The sequence below is a fragment of the Salminus brasiliensis genome, chromosome 7 (assembly GCF_030463535.1).
Source record: "Salminus brasiliensis chromosome 7, fSalBra1.hap2, whole genome shotgun sequence".
NCBI classification, from domain to species: Eukaryota; Metazoa; Chordata; class Actinopteri; order Characiformes; family Bryconidae; genus Salminus; species Salminus brasiliensis.
In genome coordinates, this window is record NC_132884.1 from 83,784 (window position 1) to 105,892 (window position 22,109).

The 22,109-nt window shown below is 44.2% G+C and overlaps 1 protein-coding gene across 3 annotated transcripts in view; it reads right to left on the reverse strand.

The window, feature by feature from the left end:
* Window positions 1-21,526, reverse strand: part of myh11a (myosin, heavy chain 11a, smooth muscle) — a 38,183-nt gene extending 16,657 nt beyond the window's left edge. Inside the window, exons 1-16 of one of the 3 annotated variants that reach the window (XM_072683250.1) lie at window positions 21,407-21,525; window positions 10,960-11,322; window positions 9,765-9,921; window positions 7,050-7,077; window positions 5,570-5,669; window positions 4,897-4,923; window positions 3,134-3,226; window positions 2,980-3,043; window positions 2,278-2,376; window positions 1,918-2,061; window positions 1,730-1,825; window positions 1,522-1,640; window positions 1,276-1,428; window positions 1,017-1,190; window positions 368-541; window positions 24-138 (exon numbers count right to left, since the gene is read on the reverse strand). In XM_072683250.1, coding sequence (XP_072539351.1) covers window positions 24-138; window positions 368-541; window positions 1,017-1,190; window positions 1,276-1,428; window positions 1,522-1,640; window positions 1,730-1,825; window positions 1,918-2,061; window positions 2,278-2,376; window positions 2,980-3,043; window positions 3,134-3,226; window positions 4,897-4,923; window positions 5,570-5,669; window positions 7,050-7,077; window positions 9,765-9,921; window positions 10,960-11,301 — 1,885 coding nt within the window. In that variant the 5' untranslated portion in view covers window positions 11,302-11,322; window positions 21,407-21,525. Of the gene's footprint in view, window positions 1-23; window positions 139-367; window positions 542-1,016; window positions 1,191-1,275; window positions 1,429-1,521; window positions 1,641-1,729; window positions 1,826-1,917; window positions 2,062-2,277; window positions 2,377-2,979; window positions 3,044-3,133; window positions 3,227-4,896; window positions 4,924-5,569; window positions 5,670-7,049; window positions 7,078-9,764; window positions 9,922-10,959; window positions 11,323-21,406 lie in introns of all 3 variants that reach the window. The other 2 variants (XM_072683252.1, XM_072683251.1) reach the window with 2 other exon arrangements.
* Between the last annotated feature and the right edge of the window lie 583 nt (window positions 21,527-22,109).

The following is a 22,109-nucleotide window of genomic DNA, read 5'->3' on the forward strand; positions in this document are numbered from 1 at the left end:
GTTGCTGATATTCTGATACTGACCGTCCTTCCACAGGTCCTGCACGAACATGCTGGACGAGTTGTTAAGCAGCGCGGTGACATTATCGTTCAGTGGGTCCATGTTCTTGGTCAGCCACGCTACCGCGTTATAATCCACCTACACCATACAGATCATAATCAGCTCTGAACCTGTAGCCAAATTTCAAAATTCTACACATAACTCTTTGCAAATTCTTCAAATTCTTTGCAATTTACTACATTAAAAAAAAACAGAAGCCTGATGGGATCAAATGTATGAACATGGAATCACTTCTAATTAGCCTTTATTGAGGCTCACATTGAAATCAGAATGCTATAATGCTATAATCATATATTTGAGGACTCACCCTTCCAGCATAATGAAGCACAGAGAACTCCGTCTTGTCCTTCAGCTGCTTTGGTTTAGCAAATTTGATATGATTGACATGAGTGTTTGTAAGTTTCTCTACAAAAGAGACATCTGTGGCCTTGGGGAACCAGCACTCTTCATCCAGCAAAGCCAGGATACCTGGAGGGTTGTTCTGGAGAGAGTAGAAAAAAACCCCAAATGAAGCTATAATGCTGATGTGATCCACACACTTATTCTGACAGACTGTAATACACTACAGGAAGCGTAGGGGGCGCTCTATAATGCTCTATAATGCTGATATGATCCACACGTTCACTCTGACAGACTGTAATACACTACAGGAAGCGTAGGGGGCGCTCTATAATGATCTATAATGTTCATTTGATCCATACGCTCATTCTGGCCAACTGTAATACACTACAAGAAGCGTAGGGGGCGCTCTATAATGCTCTATAATGTTCATATGATCCACACGCTCAGTCTGACAGACTGTAATACACTACAGGAAGCGTAGGGGGCACTCTATAATGCTCTATAATGTTCATATGATACACACGTTCACTTTGACAGACTGTAATACACTACAGGAAGCATAGGGGCGCTCTATACTGCTCTATAATGTTCATATGTCATTAGCACATGCTTACAGGCCTTTCGATCAGCTCGATGCAGGGCTGCAGGTCCAGGCCGAAGTCGATGAAGTTCCACTCGATGCCCTCACGCTGGTACTCCTCCTGCTCCAGGATGAACATGGTGTGGTTGAACAGCTGCTGCAGCTTCTCGTTGGTGTAGTTGATGCACAGCTGCTCAAATGAGTTGTCCTGTAGGAGAATTGGAAACACTACAGTTACTCATTTGGGACCTCGGTCAGATCCCCCAGTTTCAGCAGCACAGGAGTTTACGAACCTCAAAAATCTCAAAGCCAGCAATGTCCAAGATGCCCAAGAAGGAGGCGCCTTGACGTTTTGTCTTGTCCAGTGCCTTGTTGACCCGACCCAGGATCCAGCGGAACAAACGCTCATAGGTGGCCTTTGCCAGCGCCTCCACTGCAAAATCAGCCTGAAACAAGATGCATAACATAGAAGGTGTTTGTAAGGGGTTTTTGTTCCTGGGGTTCTTGACCCCCAGCTGACCAGAATTTTAGCTTCTTACCTGTTCTTTGGTCTGAGCCTTCTGTACCACCTCACGGCCCACTTTGATGCGAGGGGTCAGGATAGCTCTGGTAAAGTCTGTCACGTTGATGCCTGAGAGATGGCACACCTTTTGGGCAGCTGAGGGCGACAAAAAGAGAGATCGCTTATTATAAAGAGTCTCATTTGTTTGAGCTGCAGACAGTCCCACACTCTGGGTGTAGTCTCACCGGTGTTATCTGGCATGGTGGCCTGCTCTTGGTTTCTCTCCTTCTTGAACTCAATATTTCCCAGCTGCAGCACAGTTGACACCACCTTGAGGATGCCTGAAGTAGAAGGCAAACCCGTTAAAAAAGAGCTTCTTTACAGAAAATCAGAAACACTATTCAAAGACATAGCAGTTCCAGCAGATCTGTACCTATCCTCTCCTCCTCAGTAAAGCCCATAATGTTAATAGCCTCCATGGTTTCGTCATACATCTCGTCATCCTGGTTGCCTGGAATCTGTACATGGCCGGCCACGAGGAAGCGGTAGTTGTTGAAGTTCTCCAGCAGGAGCTCCTCTGATGGATTAAGGAGAGCAAAATGTGATGACTCGTCCAGAAAACCAACCTTCTCTGAAACATCATTGTGCTGTATGGGTTAGGGTTAGGTCCAGGGTTAGGTCCAGAAAGTAGAACTCCACCCCATCATGGTAGTTGGAGTGGATTTCTACTTTCTGGACCTGCATTTGATAACAGTTCCTTTCATTGTCTTTTCACTGAAGGTCTTGCACATACCACGTAGCTTGTCTTTTGCACCTGCCACCATGTAATAGAAGATGTGGAAGGCTCTTTCTGTTTTGGCCTGTCTGATACAGCGGGACTTCTCCAGCAGGTCTGAGACACCCAGAATTAAGGAAACACTCAGTGAGTATCTCACTGTCACGTAGCTACATATAGAGGGGATTCTGCACTGTCCAAACTGTCAGCTCTTCTGGAGTTCAGTCATGTGTCCAAGGGAGGGAAGGAGAGTCTGCTGGTTTCAGAAACGTAGGAACCCAGATATGCTGTTCCAGGGTTTTGTGTTTGTGCAGTATGTAGGAATTGGGCTTGGGTAAATCTTAGGGATTGGGATAGGAATGGGTAAAAGTACTTTTTTTGGGGTATTGGGTAAGGGTTGACAACAATAATTTAGGGATTGGGATGGAATAACTATTGATGATTTAGAATATGTAAAGGTTGGGAATGGGGCATGGGTATTGGTGATTAGGATAAGGTAAGGGTTGAGAATTGGTAGGCGATTGGCTTGGGTAGGCTTAAAGGTTGGGCAAAGGTATATGGGATAGGGATGGGGTAAGATTGGGGTTGGAACAGGGTATAGGGCAAGGGACGGGATGGGGTAACGTGAGGTTTTTGGGACTGGGTCTGGGTTAACAGTGGAAGACATGAAGATCTGCGAATCAGGCAGCACACAAAACTGATCTCAGTGGGTAAAGATACAGGTTTCAATGTTGGCTCCTACGATGTATCCTGTTACATCAAAGTTGATGCGGATGAATTTGCCCTGTGAAAAAATAGGTATAAAAATGATGATCCTGATTATCTTTTGGAATTCATTTTTGCAGAGGAGACAGTCGACAGGGTTGAAACTCACAAATCGTGAAGAGTTGTCATTCTTGATAGTCTTGGCATTCCCGAAAGCCTCCAGAATGGGATTGGCCTGCAGAAGCTGCTTCTCTAGCTCCCCCTACAGGTCAGACCAGACAAGCATGAGTTGCAGAAACAGAGATTAAAACACCTGTTGAGCAGAGGAGGAGGAGGAGGAAGGTGACATGCTGGAGAGAGAGACAGTATACAGCACACAGAAAGGAATTCACTGATGAGGCTAAAGATCAAAATCACCCAATGATACTTGGCCAATTCACATCAAATGTGTTTTTAATGTTTAATCCTGATGAAAAACTGCTGCAGAGATGAAAGCACAAAGTAACGGTACTTTTGCGCTGCCTTGCCTGTCTCTGTCTTTACTGTTTATGTAGACACTCATCACTGCGTGACTCTGCATCACAGCCTGAAGATGATCTACCTGCTTTATCACAGTTCAATTCTTATTCCTGATTCATGACCTGAATACTACAGCACAAACTCACCTCCACAGCGAGGTGGACTGGAAGGGTTAATAGAGTCCACTCTATTATCTGACTCTTATTATCATAATATTTATTTACTTATCTGTGCTGATGTACATACGGTTATTATTATTGTGCTGTATTACTCTCTGCACTGGGCTGCTCTTCCTGCTTTGTCTGGAGAGTAAAGCCTTTTCACTTCAGTTTAATTCAAAACAGCAGAGCTGAGAAAAGGAGGAGAAGAAGAAGGATATGTACCAGAGACAGGTGAGCGCTGGGAGGGAAAGCAGATCCATGGAAGCTTCAGATTAGAGAGAGGGAGAGAAAGAGAGAGAGAGCAGAAGATGGGAAAAGGCTGCTGGAGGAGTGAGGAGGACAGACTGAAGATCAGGAAATAAAAAATAAAGTCATAAATCTCTCGGCTGCTTTACAGAGATGAAAAGAGAAGGTCTTTGGCGTTATCTCTCTGTGGCCCTCCTGTGATGGGGACCTCGGAGGTCGCCGGGTGTAGAAGATTCCTCTATGACTCACCCGAGTGGAGTGTACATAACCTTATTTGGGAAAACGAATAGCCTAGCATTCCCGCTTGGTCAGGAGCACTGAACGTTAGCCGTGTTTACTGTGGTGAGAAGGTTATCAGAAGTGGTGCTCAGTAAAGTCCAAACTGTGCATGAAGGTGTAACACTACTGCTACTGCCCTACACACACCCTCTATGAAGCTCATATACATATCACAGGTATAAGATATTCATAACCAGCTATAACACACACAGTACAGAACCTGGTTCTGACGGATGGGTTCTCTATAATGATGTTCTGTGGATCTCAGACCTCGGGGGGGTTAAATTGTGTTATAATGCTTTATGAATTCCCGCTCGGTACACATATGAGTTTAACAGAGGGTGTTCATGAACCTGTGCTGATTAATAGGTGAACACGATCAGAAAGTTTAGACAGGACTCAGAGGTACACTGGCATGCTCACACACTGTGCTCCAGGGTTGGGTGACTGTTTCAGTGCCGGGCTCGGAGCCGCTGGCACAGAAAGAGTTAAAGGATCTCAGATGGGGGAATAGGATCAGCTGCTTTAGAGCTCAGCTTCAGCGTCAGGATGGCTGTTGTGCTCTTCTCATAGAGAGAGCGTCCCTCCATATAAGACTTTCTCACACCGTTTCACTCACAGTGAGGCGGGCATGCAAGTCTTGGACCGAATGTAACACACACACGCACACACACACACCCTTACAAACCCACACATAAAGGAACTCTGTGCATTCACTTCTACTCACATAGGCCAACTGCTGTCCTGAATGTTGCTATTTGGGGGAAACCGTAGTTAGATCAACTGAGAAGAGGTCAAACTGTTTCCTGTTCTACTGAAGAGACAATTCAGTCACACAGTTCAAATGACCAGTCAGAGTGTGAGTTTCAGGTAGAATGACATCACAACTATCATACTGTCTGTCACCTGTCTGTGTCATCTCTGCGTGATCAGTCAGACGGAGTTTCATCAGCATGGCCAGAACGTCCCAAGTCTATCCCATTCTGCCCTAAACTGACGGGAAGACTGGTCAGAGTGTGTGGTCAGAGTGAGTGGTCAGAGTGTGTGGTCAGGGCGGGTGGTCAGGGCAGGTGGTGGGGTTGGTTGCTGGGTGTGTAGGTGGGGGTATTTGTTCTGGTAATCGGGGGGATTTGTTCTGGCAATCGGGGTGGGTGGTTGGGACTGGTGGTCGAGGTTGGTAGTCAGGGATGGGGGTCGGGGTAGGTGGTTGGTGGTCAGGACGGGTAAGACAGGAGATGCAGACTGTCAGCAGAGCTGAATCCTTTCCAGCAGCTACAGGGCTGACCAACAGGTCCTAACAGTAATACTATAACCAAGCCTAGGGTTCAAGAGTAGTCGGGGATAGAGTTTTGGGAGGCTGAGGAAGGTGGGTGTTTAGGGTGCAGGGTGAGGATACCTACAGCACTGGTGTCTTTCTTGCCTTTGTGGGACGAGGCCACCACCGCCAGGTACTGGATCACTTTCTTAGTGTTCTCCGTCTTTCCAGCACCAGATTCACCTCTGTAACACACACACACGGTACACACATGATACACACAGACCTCAAAATAATCTCTTCTTCAGGGTTGTCTCTGCTGGACAGACTGACCTGTATCCAAACTTCAGTCCATGTTCTAGATAACCATCTATGCACCTAGAGTATCTATTAGACACCTCTACAGTGTTTGAGGAGAGTGTGTGTGATAGTTAGTAGTGAAGAGGCGCTGCAGTCAGAGGACCACAGCAATGCACACACACACACACACACACACACACACACACACACACACACACACACAAACACACCCATATAAGGCAATCAAAGCGCTGCCTGGCTCAACCGAGCGGAGATCACTCGCTCTTAATAAGCTAAGCTCAGCTCTTTATTCTCTTTCTGCTCAGCTCTGTTCCACCTTAAACTGTGAAGCGGATGTTTGTTCGTTTTTTCAGTTTTTCTGATTAAACAGCAGGAAGTTTACAGAAGTCCCTTCGGACCGCCCCAAACATTTTTGGGGATTTTGTGCGAGCTGATTGGCCCCTGCTGCAGCTCAGTGTAAATTGCATTTCCTTTACTACTAAAGACACAGCAGTTCCACAAACAACAACATAAACAACTAAATAACAACACAACTAATAAACACCTCCTGTTCTGGGTAAACGGGGGATGGGATGGGCCGTCTGTAAAACGCTGTAATACAGCTCAGGGTTTACAGCTCAGGGTTAACAGATCAGGATTTACAGATCAGGGTTTACAGCTTTGTAACAAAACAAACACAGGCTAATCTGGTTTTAGCATCAGGAGACACTTCCTGTGACAATCCTGAAGAGGCTTCCAGAGGCCCTGTTTCAGCTTGGGGACGTCGGACCCTGACCTCTGTGCCTGTTCCCACCGCTCTTAAAGACAAACTTTAGCAGCACTGTTTCCTGTGCTCACTCAGCCCCCTCACAGCTGACACCCTCCCTCCCCCCGGAACATTTTTTTCTGTCAGCGGTGGTCCATCATTTACACTCATTAGCATATCCATCAAACCTGCCCCTCCTCTTCTCACCTACTGTAACCACAGAGCTGAGCTGCATTTCTATCTACACCAGTTTACATTATATTATTTTACAGTTATTATTAGTTAATCTACATAACTGAACAACTATATATAACTGTATAACTATATATTGTAGCACTATAACTGTATATTGCATCATTGTAGAAATGTATATGGATATAGCTGTACAACTGTACAGCTTTCTAAAGTACCTAAACTACAGTACAGTTCTGAAGTGTTGGTGGGTGTGAGTGATGCTATCTGTGTGAAGTTGTACAAATGGAGCTCGGGGCTGCAGGAGGAGGTGTGTGTGAAGTGTGTGTGAAGTGTGTGTGAAGTGTGGAGAAGATTATTTACTCACGTGCAGAGAATAGACTGGTCCTCACGATCTGGAGAAAAACAAACAAACAAACAAACAGACAGACAGACAGACAGGCAGGTGTGATTAGGATCAGACAGTAATTATGTCATGTGGTTGGTGTGGCGCAACAGATAACACCACTACCTGCCACTGATTAACAACACCAGTTGGGAGACCAGGGTTTGATTCCCGGTCTGGGTGACTATGCTACGCTACACCAATAAGAGTCCTTGGGCCAGACTCCTAACACTACAATTGGCCCTCCTCTGTGATATGAATAACCTTGTATGTCGCTCTGGATAAGAGCGTCTGCTAAATGCCGTGAATGTAAATGTCAGCAGTATGTTAATGAGCTGATCAGCAAATAGAATCATTTTAATAAAGTAAATTATTCTTATAAAATAACATTAACCGCTGCAGGCCTGTACACACACACACACACACACGTAGACTGAAGTAATGAGAGTGTAGAGTGAAGTAAGGAGTGAACTGGAGAGTGAGTGAAGAGTGACGGGAGCACTTCAGAGAGGGAGGGGAAATCCGGCTGCAGCAGGCTGTCTGAGCAGGACGAGAACATTAGAGGTGGTTCTGAATGGTTCACTCATTAACTCCCCGGTTCTCTACAGAGTCTCCTCTGAGCAAAGAGGGTTCTCTATACAAGGTTCTTTGACCATTGAATCCTTTGTTGTTCTATGGAGGATCTTTTCAAAGGAAGGTGTTTTTAAAGATCCATCTATCTCAGTTCTACCCCCACAAAGAACCCAGTCATCACATGCTGGCCACGCCCCTACATACTGACCACGCCCCCGCAGACTGACCACGCCCTTGCACACCGACCCCATCCTCACAGAACGATCCACCCCAACTGCCTGGATGCTCTGCTGTAGGTGTAGCTTAGCTGCAGTCGGAGCAAATGTCTGGGGTGGATGTTATGCTTTCTGGATCTGGACTGACTGTGTGTAGATCCAGTCTGTTTTGGAGTGACCGAACGATTAAGAATCAAGACGGTAAAAGCAAGTTCTGGCTAGTGTTAGCGATTAGCATAGTGTGGAACCCCTATATAAAGTCAAGACTGTAATGTAACAGTTCTGCAGTTTTGCAATTGTCTGTTTTGGTCTGTTCTGGTTCTGTTAAATGTTGTTTTGAAGAAGGATCAACAGTGTTTGAGGTTCACAGTTCAGCCACGCTGAGATAAACACGGTTCTATGTTCTAGAGCAGCTTTAATTTGAGACTTAAACTTTGAGACTTTACTGATTATTACACTCTTCATGTTTCAGATTTGACTGATTTATTCTTTATTTCAGTCTATTTCTCTTCTCTTTCTGAAACTCTGTACATACAGTACAACTACGGTGGACGTAGCTGTGGTGTATGGTGTGGTGGAGCTTGTTGCCATGGTGATAGTCTTTGATTAACACAAGATTCCTAATGAAGCTAAGCCAAAGAGCTTACGCTGGTTTTGCTTTGAAGTATGACAATGTTGTCAGTGCTCATCCACTAAACCAGGATCTCTTAACACACTGTGTGTGTGTGTGTGTGTGTGTGTGTGTGTGTGTGTGTGTGTGAGAGAGAGAGAGAGAGAGAGAGAGAAAATCCCTCAGCAGAGGCTGACAAGTAATGGAAACGTCTGATCCAGTGAGCCTGATGAAGCTGATGTAGACCTGGGGGGTGTTTCTGAGGAGGGGCCGAGTTTGAGGCTGAAGTCTAAAGTTGAGGCAGAGATTAAGATTAATAATAAGATTAAGATTAAAGTTAAAATTAAGGCTGGGATTTTAGAAACACTGACCCGCTGATGGACTGTAGTTTGGGTAAACTGGGAGGTCTGGGTTGGTCCCAGTCTGAGAGCGGACTGACTGTGAGGTTTTATTCTGGTTTGTTTTTGTTTTTAAAGCTGAATTCTTCAAACCCTCTGAGATACGGGTCCGTGATACAGCAGTGTGTGTGTTTTGTTAGTTGTGGCCTGTGCCTTAATTAGGAAGAAACATGGTGTGTGTGTGTGTGTAGCTGGGGGTGGAGTCTGCAGTGTGCTGTGAAAAAAAAGGTGATATGAAGTATAATCATCCTCATCATCTTTATCATCACACTGCAGTGACCAGAGCTAAATAAAATACACACACCCTCACACTCTCACACACACACACACACACACACACACTCTACCACCAGCAGTGCTCAGAGCTGTCAAACACCACTAAACAGAACACTAATCACTGATAAAGAGACACTAAAGCACTTTCTCTCTCTTGCTCTCTCTCTCTCTCTACTGTAAGTCAGAGCTGCTTCAGCACCTAAACACAACACGCTGACCACTGTAAGAACACCAGCTATGACACACACACGCACACTCACACCCCCGCCCACATATATAGACTTCACACTGCTGTCAGTGAAGTAACAACACTACCCTCTCAGCAGCTAGCTCAGCCAGTGCCACCCCCCCCCCCAGCTGCAACATCCCACTGAACCAACTGGACCTGGAACAAACACACCCTGAACACCTGTACAGAACCTGCCACTGTTTTTATTATTTCCACAACAAATCTGTATATTTATACTGTAGCTTAAATATTATATTTATGTATTCATCAGAGACAGAACCACGCCGTCCTTTACAGAACCACTTCATCCCACACAGAACTAGGAACCCAGTTATCAACTTTAGGAAGTGATTTAGGTGGTGTGTGTGTGTGCATGTGTGCGTGCGGCTACCTCACCCTGCATCATGTTCCTGTAGGCGTTGTCTGTGATGGAGTAGATGTGAGGCGGGACCTCATGGCGCTTCTTGCCCTTGTACATATCAATGATCTTCTCTGAGTAGATGGGGAGCATCTTATAGGGATTCACCACCACGCAGAACAGCCCGGAGTACGTCTGAGGACAGAACCCGCAGAACACACACAGCAGTCAGTTACAGTCCATTATTCACTGAATCAACAGAACCGCAGATGGTTCCTACACTCATCAAAGGTCCTTTGGCGATCTCACTGGAACCATAACAACAAAACATGATACCCAGAGAAATCCTCTGAAAGCTGCAGAAATATCTGAAACTCAGAATGTTAAGAATATTATTAGTTTATTTCAGTTCTTTTTTTATATTTCTATTTCTATTTCATTCAGCTGCTTAAGAAAGATATTTCTCGAATGAAGTAGAATGATCTGCCAGCTGAATAAGAACCGTGTTCAGTAGTTAAGAATCTCACAATATTTCTGTAATAATCTGCATTTTTAATATGTGTAATAATGTTCATAATACGCATAATTAAACTGTCATAAAAGACATAGGGGTGAGTAATCTGTTCATGTCTGATCTCGACACAGCAGAACTCAGAGCACAGACAAACCTCAAGGTGAAGGTCATTCTCCTCTCGCTCAGATTAAAACGACTGTGAGATGAAGAAAAAAGCTCATTAGCATAAACATCGTCCTGCTGATCTTAAAGACTTTGGACTGACACTCTTGTCTGCACTGCTCTGTAACAGCCAGCGGGAGCGCCGATCAGGATTTCGAACAGAATGTAAACCCACGCTAATGAAAGCAATTCTTCAGCAGAACTGAAATCCCAGATCTTTCCTGTCTAATCCCAAACGTAGTCAGTCAGCCAAGACCCTTTTTAGAGCTTTTTACCAGTTTCACATCAGAGCTGTGAGCTGTGTAGCTAATAAGTAATGCAAGCTTATGTAAACCAATTAGCATGGTGCTAACAGCAGGCACTAATAATGCCATTCACCGCAACAAAGGTCATTTGTTACGTGGTGCAGCAGCTACACTCGGCACCTCATTCTAATGAAAAGTCATCAAACTTCAGCCTCGTCTCGCCTCAAAACCACTAATCTACTCGCTAATCTGCGGGTATGAGCCTCCCTACATTAAGCTTGCAGCTCACGATCATGACGGAGATAAACTCACGTAAATAAGTCCGGAGAAGTATCTCTCTCTCAGGTTGTGCAGCACGGAGGCCTCGTTCAGGCAGGTCAGCTCCGCCATGTCCTCCACCTTGCTGAACTTGGGCGGGTTCATCTTCTGGATGTCGTCCTTGTTTACAGTTATCTTCTTGCCGTTGTCCACCAGCTCCACCAGCACCTCGTCGCCCTTCTCCTCCTTCATGCTGGCAGCCTCGAAGCCATGCTTCTCCGACGGGACCCACACCAGCTTCTTGGCTGCCCAGTCGGCCTGCGCCACGGGACTGTTGAAGAAGTCCTTATCCGTGTAGAGGAACTTCTCGTCCTCGCTCAGGGTCTTCTTTGCCATCTTTCCGCTGTTTTGGGGCGACTGGAACAGAGTAGAGATAGAAGGTGAGGGCCGGACGAATCAACATAACATCACAATACAAATCATGATATTTTGATTTATAAACATTTCTTCAGAATTCAGAATTTACCCACAAAACACCTGAACCAACAATAAAGCACATGATGTCTTAAAGTGCTAATGTCTGCTTGGCTATTCCTAATTAAGCAATTAAGAAATAATGAGGTTCTAGTGAGTGAAAAGGCAACAGCGTTAAGCAGCAGCTTCCTTACAGCCGTTTATACTTAACCATCAACAATCACCATCTAATCAACTCTAAACCCAAACACAGCAGGGTTAATAACAGCAGGGTTGATAACAGCAGGGTTGATAACAGCAGGGTTGATAACAGCAGGGTTGATAACAGCAGGGTTAATAACAGCAGGGTTGATAACAGCAGGGTTAATAACAGCAGGGTTGATAACAGCAGGGTTGATAACAGCAGGGTTAATAACAGCAGGGTTGATAACAGCAGGGTTAATAACAGCAGGGTTAATAACAGCAGGGTTGATAACAGCAGGGTTAATAACAGCAGGGTTGATAACAGCAGGGTTGATAACAGCAGGGTTAATAACAGCAGGGTTGATAACAGCAGGGTTGATAACAGCAGGGTTAATAACAGCAGGGTTGATAACAGCAGGGTTAATAACAGCAGGGTTAATAACAGCAGGGTTAATAACAGCAGGGTTAATAACAGCAGGGTTGATAACAACAGTGTTAATAACAGCAGTGTTAATAACAGCAGTGTTAATAACAACAGGGTTAATAACAGCAGTGTTAATAACAGCAGGATTAATAACAGCAGGGTTGATAACAGCAGGGTTGATAACAACAGTGTTAATAACAGCAGGGTTAATAACAACAGGGTTAATAACAACAGGGTTAATAACAGCAGGGTTGATAACAACAGGGTTAATAACAGCAGGGTTGATAACAACAGGGTTAATAACAACAGGGTTAATAACAACAGGGTTAATAACAGCAGGGTTGATAACAGGGTTAATAACAGCAAGGTTAATAACAACAGGGTTAATAACAGCAAGGTTAATAACAACAGGGTTAATAACAGCAAGGTTAATAACAGCAGGGTTAATAACAACAGGGTTAATAACAGTAGGGTTAATAACAACAGGGTTAATAACAACAGGGTTAATAACAGCAGGGTTGATAACAGCAGTGTTGATAACAGCAGTGTTAATAACAGCAGGGTTAATAACAGCAGGGTTAATAACAACAGGGTTAATAACAGCAGTGTTAATAACTGTAGTGTTAATAACAACAGGGTTAATAACAGCAGTTATGATAACAGCAGTGTTAATAACAGCAGTGTTAATAACAACAGGGTTAATAACAGCAGTTATGATAACAGCAGTGTTAATAACAACAGGGTTGATAACAGCAGTGTTAATAACAGCAGTGTTAATAACAGCAGGGTTGATAACAGCAGTGTTAATAACAGCAGGGTTGATAACAGCAGTGTTAATAACAGCAGTTATAATAACAGCAGTTATAATAACAGCAGTGTTGATAACAGCAGGGTTAATAACAACAGGGTTGATAACAGCAGTGTTAATAACAGCAGGGTTAATAACAGCAGGGTTGATAACAACAGGGTTGATAACAGCAGGGTTAATAACAGCAGGGTTGATAACAGCAGGGTTGATAACAGCAGTGTTAATAACAACAGGGTTGATAACAGCAGGGTTGATAACAGCAGTTATGATAACAACAGGGTTGATAACAGCAGTGTTAATAACAGCAGGGTTGATAACAGCAGGGTTGATAACAGCAGTTATGATAACAACAGGGTTGATAACAGCAGTGTTAATAACAACAGGGTTGATAACAGCAGGGTTGATAACAGCAGTTATGATAACAACAGGGTTGATAACAGCAGTGTTAATAACAGCAGGGTTGATAACAGCAGGGTTGATAACAGCAGGGTTAATAACAGCAGGGTTGATAACAGCAGGGTTGATAACAACAGGGTTAATAACAGCAGTGTTGATAACAGCAGGGTTGATAACAGCAGGGTTGATAACAACAGGGTTAATAACAGCAGGGTTGATAACAGCAGGGTTGATAACAACAGGGTTAATAACAGCAGTGTTAATAACAGCAGGGTTGATAACAGCAGGGTTAATAACAGCAGGGTTAATAACAGCAGGGTTGATAACAGCAGGGTTGATAACAGCAGGGTTAATAACAGCAGTGTTAATAACAGCAGGGTTAATAACAGCAGGGTTAATAACAGCAGGGTTAATAACAGCAGGGTTGATAACAGCAGGGTTGATAACAACAGGGTTAATAACAGCAGTGTTAATAACAGCAGGGTTAATAACAGTAGTGTTAATAACAGCAGGGTTGATAACAGCAGGGTTAATAAGCACAGTCATGTGATCTTAACATTTCCGGTCTCTTCTCTGTAAAGTCTTCCCTGATTTCCCTCCTCAACACAAACCCAGACCCGCCTCTTACTGACCACAGCAACACTGAGCTGCAGGGCGGCGCTACACCACACATACTTACACCGTTAATAACAGCTGATATAACACCACATTTTATTTTCACAATTATTTCTGTAGTTTGTTTATTATTTTTTTGATTGATGGATGGATGGATGCTGGGTTCTGGCCGCCTGCAGAAATGCCCAGTTTTAGACCAGAGAGAACTGTAGGGTCCAGGTTTCCATTAAGCCACCCTGTACTTCACTCATACATATATACAGGACAGCGAGGGTCCACCCTGACCAAACACACACACACACACTTGCGCGAGCAAACCGGCTATACTTTTATACTCCATCTTTTTTCCTTTGGCTTCTGCGGCTGATGTGGGTCTCGTGCTGCGATGCCCTTATATGGCAGGTTTCTGTGCAGCAGATCTGAGACCTAAACAGCAGAGCAGAAGAGTCCCAAACAGAGACCTTATAGGGAAGAGAATGCCTCCAGCGGGACGGCCAGTTTACTCCAACATGATAACACAGAGCAGGGCCAGCAGGGCGGGGGCGGCCGCCGCTAATACTGCCCACCAGCTGATAGGAGGGCCGCACGTAATGTACAAGCGCAGTGTTTCCTGCCTCTGTGTGTGTGTGTGTGTGTGTGTAATATACTGCCCTACAACAGGTGCAGTGCACTGTAGATTAAAGAAGATTACTTAACAGCCTCATATGAACAAATTTATAATTTAAGATAAACACACAAAAACACACAAATACACTCAAACACACACACTCAAACACACACACACACACACACACACACACAGTGCACTGTGCTAAACATTATACACACGCATGCTTTGAGGTCAGAGTGACTGAGGGAAAGTCATTTCCTCTGTAACGGCTGTGCTTCTCCCCAACCAGCAGCAACACACCCTACAGTTCAGACCCACTTACCAGCTCAGCTTATATAACTTATATAACTTCAATATAACTGTAATATAACTGATATAACTGTAATATAACTGATATAACTGATATAACTGTAATATAACTGATATAACTAATATAACTGTAATATAACTGTAATATAACTGATATAACTGTAATATAACTGTAATATAACTGATAACTAATATAACTGTAATATAAATGTAATATAACTGATATAACTGTAATATAACTTATATAACTGCAATATAACTGTAATATAACTGATATAACTGTAATATAACTGATATAACTGTAATATAACTGATATAACTAATATAACTAATCTAAATGTAATATAACTGATATAACTAATATAACTGTAATATAACTGTAATATAACTGATATAACTGTAATATAACTGTGATATAACTGTGATATAACTGACATAACTGTAATATAACTGATATAACTAATATAACTGCAATATAACTTTAATATAACTGCAATATAACTGATATAACTGCAATATAACTGATATAACTGTAATATAACTGATATAACTGATATAACTGTAATATAACTGATATAACTGTAATATAAATGATATAACTGTAATATAAATGTGATATAACTGTAATGTAACTGATATAACTGATATAACTGTGATATAACTGATATAACTGTGATATTACTGATATAACTGTAATATAACTAATATAACTGTAATATAACTGTGATATAACTGTGATATAACTGACATAACTGTAATATAACTGATATAACTAATATAACTGATATAACTGTAATATAACAGCTGAGCTGTCTTTAGCTGTTTCTAGCTGTAGCTGAGCTGTAGCTGAGCTTCTTTAGCTGTAGTTAGCTGTTTCTAGCTGTAGCTGAGCTGTAGTTAGCTGTCTTTAGCTGTAGTCTGCTGTAGTTAGCTGTAGCTGAGCTTCTTTAGCTGTAGTCTGCTGTAGTTAGCTGTAGCTGAGCTTCTTTAGCTGTAGTTAGCTGTTTCTAGCTGTAGCTGAGCTGTAGTTAGCTGTCTTTAGCTGTAGTTAGCTGTAGCTGAGCTTCTTTAGCTGTAGTTAGCTGTTTCTAGCTGTAGCTGAGCTGTAGCTGAGCTTCTTTAGCTGTAGTTAGCTGTTTCTAGCTGTAGCTGAGCTGTAGCTGAGCTTCTTTAGCTGTAGTTAGCTGTTTCTAGCTGTAGCTGAGCTGTAGTTAGCTGTCTTTAGCTGTAGTTAGCTGTAGCTGAGCTTCTTTAGCTGTAGTTAGCTGTTTCTAGCTGTAGCTGAGCTGTAGCTGAGCTTCTTTAGCTGTAGTTAGCTGTTTCTAGCTGTAGCTGAGCTGTAGTTAGCTGTCTTTAGCTGTAGTTAGCTGTAGCTGAGCTTCTTTAGCTGTAGTTAGCTGTTTCTAGCTGTAGCTGAGCTGTAGCTGAGCTTCTTTAGCTGTAGTTAGCTGTTTCTAGCTGTAGCTGAGCTGTAGCTGAGCTTCTTTAGCTGTAGTTAGCTGTTTCTAGCTGTAGCTGAGCTTCTTTAGCTGTAGTTAGCTGTTTCTAGCTGTAGCTGAGCTGTAGTTAGCTGTCTTTAGCTGTAGTTAGCTGTTTCTAGCTGTAGCTGAGTTGTCTTTAGCTGTAGTTAGCTGTTTCTAGCTGTAGCTGAGTTGTAGTTAACTGTCTTTAGCTGTAGTTAGCTGTCTTTGGCTGTAGCTGTGCTGTAGTTAGTTGTTTTTAGCTGCCATTAGCTGTCTTTAGCTGTAGTTAGCTGTCTTAAGCTGTAGTTATCTGTAGCTGACCTTCTTAAGCTGTAGGTAGCTGTTGTTAGCTGTAGCTAGCTGTTTTTAGGCATAGTTAGCTATCTTAAGCTGTAGTTAGCGGTCTTTGGCTGTAGTTAGCTATAGTTAGCTGTACATGAGCTGTAGTTAGCTGTTTTTAGCTGTAGTTAGCTGTAGCTAAGCTGTAGTTAGCTGTAGCTGAGTTGTAGGTAACTGTCTTTAGCTGTAGTTAGCTGTACATGAGCTGTAGTTAGCTGTTTTAGCAGTAGTTAGCTGTCTTAAGCTGTAGTTATCTGTAGCTGAGCCGTCTTTAGCTGTAGTTAGCTGTCTTTGGCTGTAGCTGTGCTGTAGTTAGTTGTTTTTAGCTGTCTTTGGCTGTAGTTAGCTGTAGCTGAGCTGTAGTTAGCTGTAGCTGAGCTGTAGTTAGCTGTCTTTGGCTGTAGTTAGCTGTAGCTGAGCTGTAGTTAGCTGTAGCTGAGCTGTAGTTAGCTGTAGCTGAGCTGTAGTTAGCTGCAGCTGAGCTGTAGTTAGCTGTCTTTGGCTGTAGTTAGCTGTAGCTGAGCTGTAGTTAGCTGTCTTTGGCTGTAGTTAGCTGTAGCTGAGCTGTAGTTAGCTGTTTTAGCAGTAGTTAGCTGTCTTAAGCTGTAGTTATCTGTAGCTGAGCCGTCTTTAGCTGTAGTTAGCTGTCTTTGGCTGTAGCTGTGCTGTAGTTAGTTGTTTTTAGCTGTCTTTGGCTGTAGTTAGCTGTCTTTGGCTGTAGTTAGCTGTAGCTGAGCTGTAGTTAGCTGTAGCTGAGCTGTAGTTAGCTGTCTTTGGCTGTAGTTAGCTGTAGCTGAGCTGTAGCTGAGCTGTAGTTAGCTGTCTTTGGCTGTAGTTAGCTGTAGCTGAGCTGTAGTTAGCTGTAGTTAGCTGTAGCTGAGCTGTAGTTAGCTGTAGCTGAGCTGTAGTTAGCTGTAGTTAGCTGTAGCTGAGCTGTAGTTAGCTGTAGCTGAGCTGTAGTTAGCTGTAGCTGAGCTGTAGTTAGCTGTAGCTGAGCTGTAGTTAGCTGTAGTTAGCTGTAGCTGAGCTAGTGTTTACTGTGAGGGCAGCTGTGTTCTGGCTCAGTGCTAACTGAAGACAGGAGTTTGAGTGGAGGCTGAATCTCTGCCAGTCTGATGAAGTGGAAAGCTGTGGAAAGAGACAACACCGCCCAGCGCCAACAGACCTCCACTAGTCAACATGGTCAGCTCTCTCAGCTGCAGGTACAGCGGCACCTCCTCCTCCTACAGAGCAAGTGGAACTGAAGAGCCCAAACCCTTCAGCAGGATTCCTAGTAAAGACCCACATAGCTGACCAACTACGGCAGAAAGCGCCCCGTCAAGAGCGTGGAAAACAAAACTGAGGAAACACCCATTCAGACCCATTCGGACTCTCGGACTGTTTGGGAAACACAAACAAACAGAGCGCTCGGAGGAACTGTGGAGTGATTAAAGCTGGGATTTCCTGCCTCCTCTGGGATTTCACTGACCCTTAATCTCAATGAGGATTGAGGAGCTTGGTTTAAAGAGCGCCACTGAAAATCCATTTTCCTTCTTTATGTGTCAGTGATTTACTATCGATGAAGCGCAGTGTTAGCTGCAGGTCCTTGACCGAACTGTGCTTCATCTGGAGGAGAATCGGACGCTTTCACGGCTGAAATAAACTCACATGAATGAGCCTCCCTGGCCTGAGCTCAAATCGGCCAGATGCCCAGAAGGCCATGTGACTTTCACATTTGCTGGGATGGAGCTGTTTGACCTCCTGGCCCTGTGAAAAGATTCATCCCTCTTTACTGCATCTCTGCTTTCTCTGAGTGAAGAGCGTTTGCTTTAGCGTTAAAATAACAGCTAGTGTTTAGAACACACCCGGCCATGTGGTCAGTACCACTGACCACAGTAGTTTTAGCCTAGCTAAAAAGTGTCTCATCTGAGGTGGTGAAGCTGCTTTATGGAGTGTTTTCAGTGATGGAATCAGGGTTTAACAACATTAGCGCTTAGCGTCATGAGTGTGGAACACTAGAACCGTAATGAAGCTCAGGTAGCGCACATTAAACCCAAACAGCCTCCAGGTCGTGACAGTAATTAGAGGAACGTTGTGGGATCGGCTGAGAGATAATGTGGAATTCCAGCATGGAGCAGGTGACCCGCAGAATCCCGTTAAATCATTAAAGCTACAAAAGTCGACTAAAAACAGACTAAACACTGACCTTAACCGCGATGCACTGGGCTCTGTACAGTTAGCCGCTAGCATGCTAAACCTAAACTGTGTTTTTCTGCCACTAACTCAACCCCACTAACTCAACCCAACTAACACAACCCCACTAACTCAACCCAACTAACACAACCCCACTAACACAACCCCACTAACTCAACCCAACTAACTCAACCCCACTAACTCAACCCCACTAACACAACCCCACTAACTCAACCCCACTAACACAACCCCACTAACACAACCCCACTAACACAACCCAACTAACTCAACCCCACTAACTCAACCCCACTAACTCAACCCAACTAACTCAACCCCACTAACACAACCCCACTAACACAACCCAACTAACTCAACCCCACTAACTCAACCCAACTAACACAACCCCACTAACTCAACCCAACTAACACAACCCCACTAACTCAACCCCACTAACTCAACCCCACTAACACAACCCCACTAACTCAACCCCACTAACTCAACCCAACTAACACAACCCCACTAACTCAACCCAACTAACATAATCCCACTAACACAACCCAACTAACACAACCCCACTAACTCAACCCAACTAAAACAACCCAACTAAAACAACCCCACTAACACAACCCCACTAACACAACCCCACTAACACAACCCCACTAACTCAACCCCACTAACTCAACCCAACTAAAACAACCCCACTAACTCAACCCCACTAACACAACCCCACTAACACAACCCAACTAACACAACCCCACTAACACAACCCAACTAACTCAACCCCACTAACTCAACCCCACTAACACAACCCCACTAACTCAACCCCACTAACACAACCCCACTAACTCAACCCCACTAACACAACCCAACTAACATAACCCAACTAACTCAACCCCACTAACTCAACCCCACTAACTCAACCCAACTAACACAACCCCACTAACACAACCCCACTAACTCAACCCAACTAACTCAATGGCATTAACCCAACAACACTAACCAACCATCACGTAAATATCTGCTGTATCTGATTCTGTTTTAGTAATTTTATGATGAAAGTCTTTAATTCCTTCAGCTGATTGGTTATTGTTAGATATTTGGACTGGGTTTGGACTGGGTTTGGACTGGGTTTAGACTAGGCTCTGTCTGTCAGCTTCAGAACGAGCTATGCTGACTTGCAGCTGTGTTCAGTGTGTGTGTGTGTGTGTGTGTGTGTGTGTGTGCACGATTTACCACATCGTTCAGAACAGCAGTGTTTGACAACCATATTAGGAGAACAGGAAACTGTCTGGTTAGCGGCGCTCAAGTCTTTTTCAGAGAGACCAGTTTCCCACGACAGCGCCGACCAGCCAGACCTTCACTCCTCAGTCTCACTCTCCTCACCGCTGACCCCTCACTCCTCACTCTAACCTTTTACCCTTACTCCTCACTCCTCGTTGTCACTCCTCACACAGTAGAGTGGTTTAGTAGTTCATCTGAGGGAGTGAGCTGCAGTGTGTTTGCCAGTCTAAAAGGGGCTCTGCTGGAGTGCCGGTGTGTGATACACTGTATAGGGCGATACACCCTAAATATCACAGCACTTTCACACACATTCCCTTACCCCACACTCATTCCCTTACCCCACACATCCCACACTCATTCACTTACCCCACACACCCACATTCTCTTACCCCACACTCATTCCCTTACCTCACACACACATTCTCTTACCCCACACATCCCACACTCATTCCCTTACCCCACACTCATTCCCTTACCCCACACACTCCACACTTATTCACTTACCCCACACATCCCACACACATTCCCTTACCCCACACACATTCCCTTACCCCACACACCCCACACTCATTCCCTTACCCCACACACATTCCCTTACCCCACACTCATTCCCTTACCCCACACACCCCACACTCATTCCCTTACCCCACACACTCCACACTCATTCACTTACCCCACACATCCCACACTCATTCACTTACCCCACACACATTCCCTTACCCCACACACCCCACACTCATTCCCTTACCCCACACACATTCCCTTACCCCACACACCCCACACTCATTCCCTTACCCCACACACATTTATTTACCCCACACACCTTAAACACCCCACACACAATAATTTACCCCACACACCCAATACATATTCATATATCCCACACACATTCATTCACCCCACACTCCCCAAACATCCCACACACCCCACAAAGCAATGTATCAGTGTTTAGCATCTGATCAGTATCTGGATCAGACCGAGCCACATAAAACATTTAAAAGTGTAAACCCAAGACTGATACTGATCCCATCACTCAGATGCGTTTTGCAGGTTCTGAGATTAACTGATCCACATTATATACCATCATATATGTATAAGGGTTCTCTAAGCATCCTCGAACTGTCCTCTGAGATGGGGTTATTGATTAATGACCCTGTGTGATTGGCCAGAGATGGTTTCTGACTTTTTAATTGACCATTTTCAAACTGCAGATACACACACACACACTGCACACACACACACACACACACACACACACAGACACACACTGCACACATAAATACGTATTGATATAATCATTTACTTTCATACAGATCAGATCAGCAAAGAGAGAGAGTGTGTGTGTGTGTGTGTGTGAGAGAGAGAGAGAGAGAGAGAGAGAGAGAGAGAGAGAGAGAGGAAACAGAAGACAAAAACATAATACTCACTGTCACTTGTGAGTCTGGGTTTGGGTTCAGGTTCAGGCTGGGTTGGGTTGGGTTTGGAAGGTCGTGGATGAGGAGCTCCTGCTGCGCTCTCTAACCGTCCAAACTGATCCACCACCCAGTAGCTCCCATTTAAACCACCTGCCTGCAGGGGGCGGAGCTGAGAGAGACAGAGAGAGAGAGAGAGAGAGAGAGAGAGAGAGAGAGGGAGAGAGAGACAGAGAGTGAGAGAGAGACAGAGAGAGAGACAGAGAGAGAGAGAGAGAGACAGAAACAGAGTGAGAGAGAGAGAGAGAGAGAGAGAGAGAGAGAGAGAGAGAGAGAGACAGAAACAGAGAGAGAGAGAGAGAGAGAGAGAGAGAGAGAGAGACAGAGACAGAGCTCTTTGGAGGAGGAATAATAATTATGAGACTCCAGCAGCCAGTAGCGGCTAATTCAGGTCCAGAAAGTAAAAATCCACCCCAGGATTCTGTTGGATCACTAAGAACAAAATCATTTCTGATCCCTGACTTAAAAAACAACAACAAACAGTATAATCATGTATAAATATGCAAAATTATGGCATCTGTGAAATGCCCGACCATCTCATGCAACCATCCAAACCCCACCCCCCCCCAAAAAAAAATCCCTGTCTCTGATGATCCAATCAAAAATGACTGATGATGTGCAAAGCCGTTAAACCCTGACATAAACCCTAAAGCTTCTC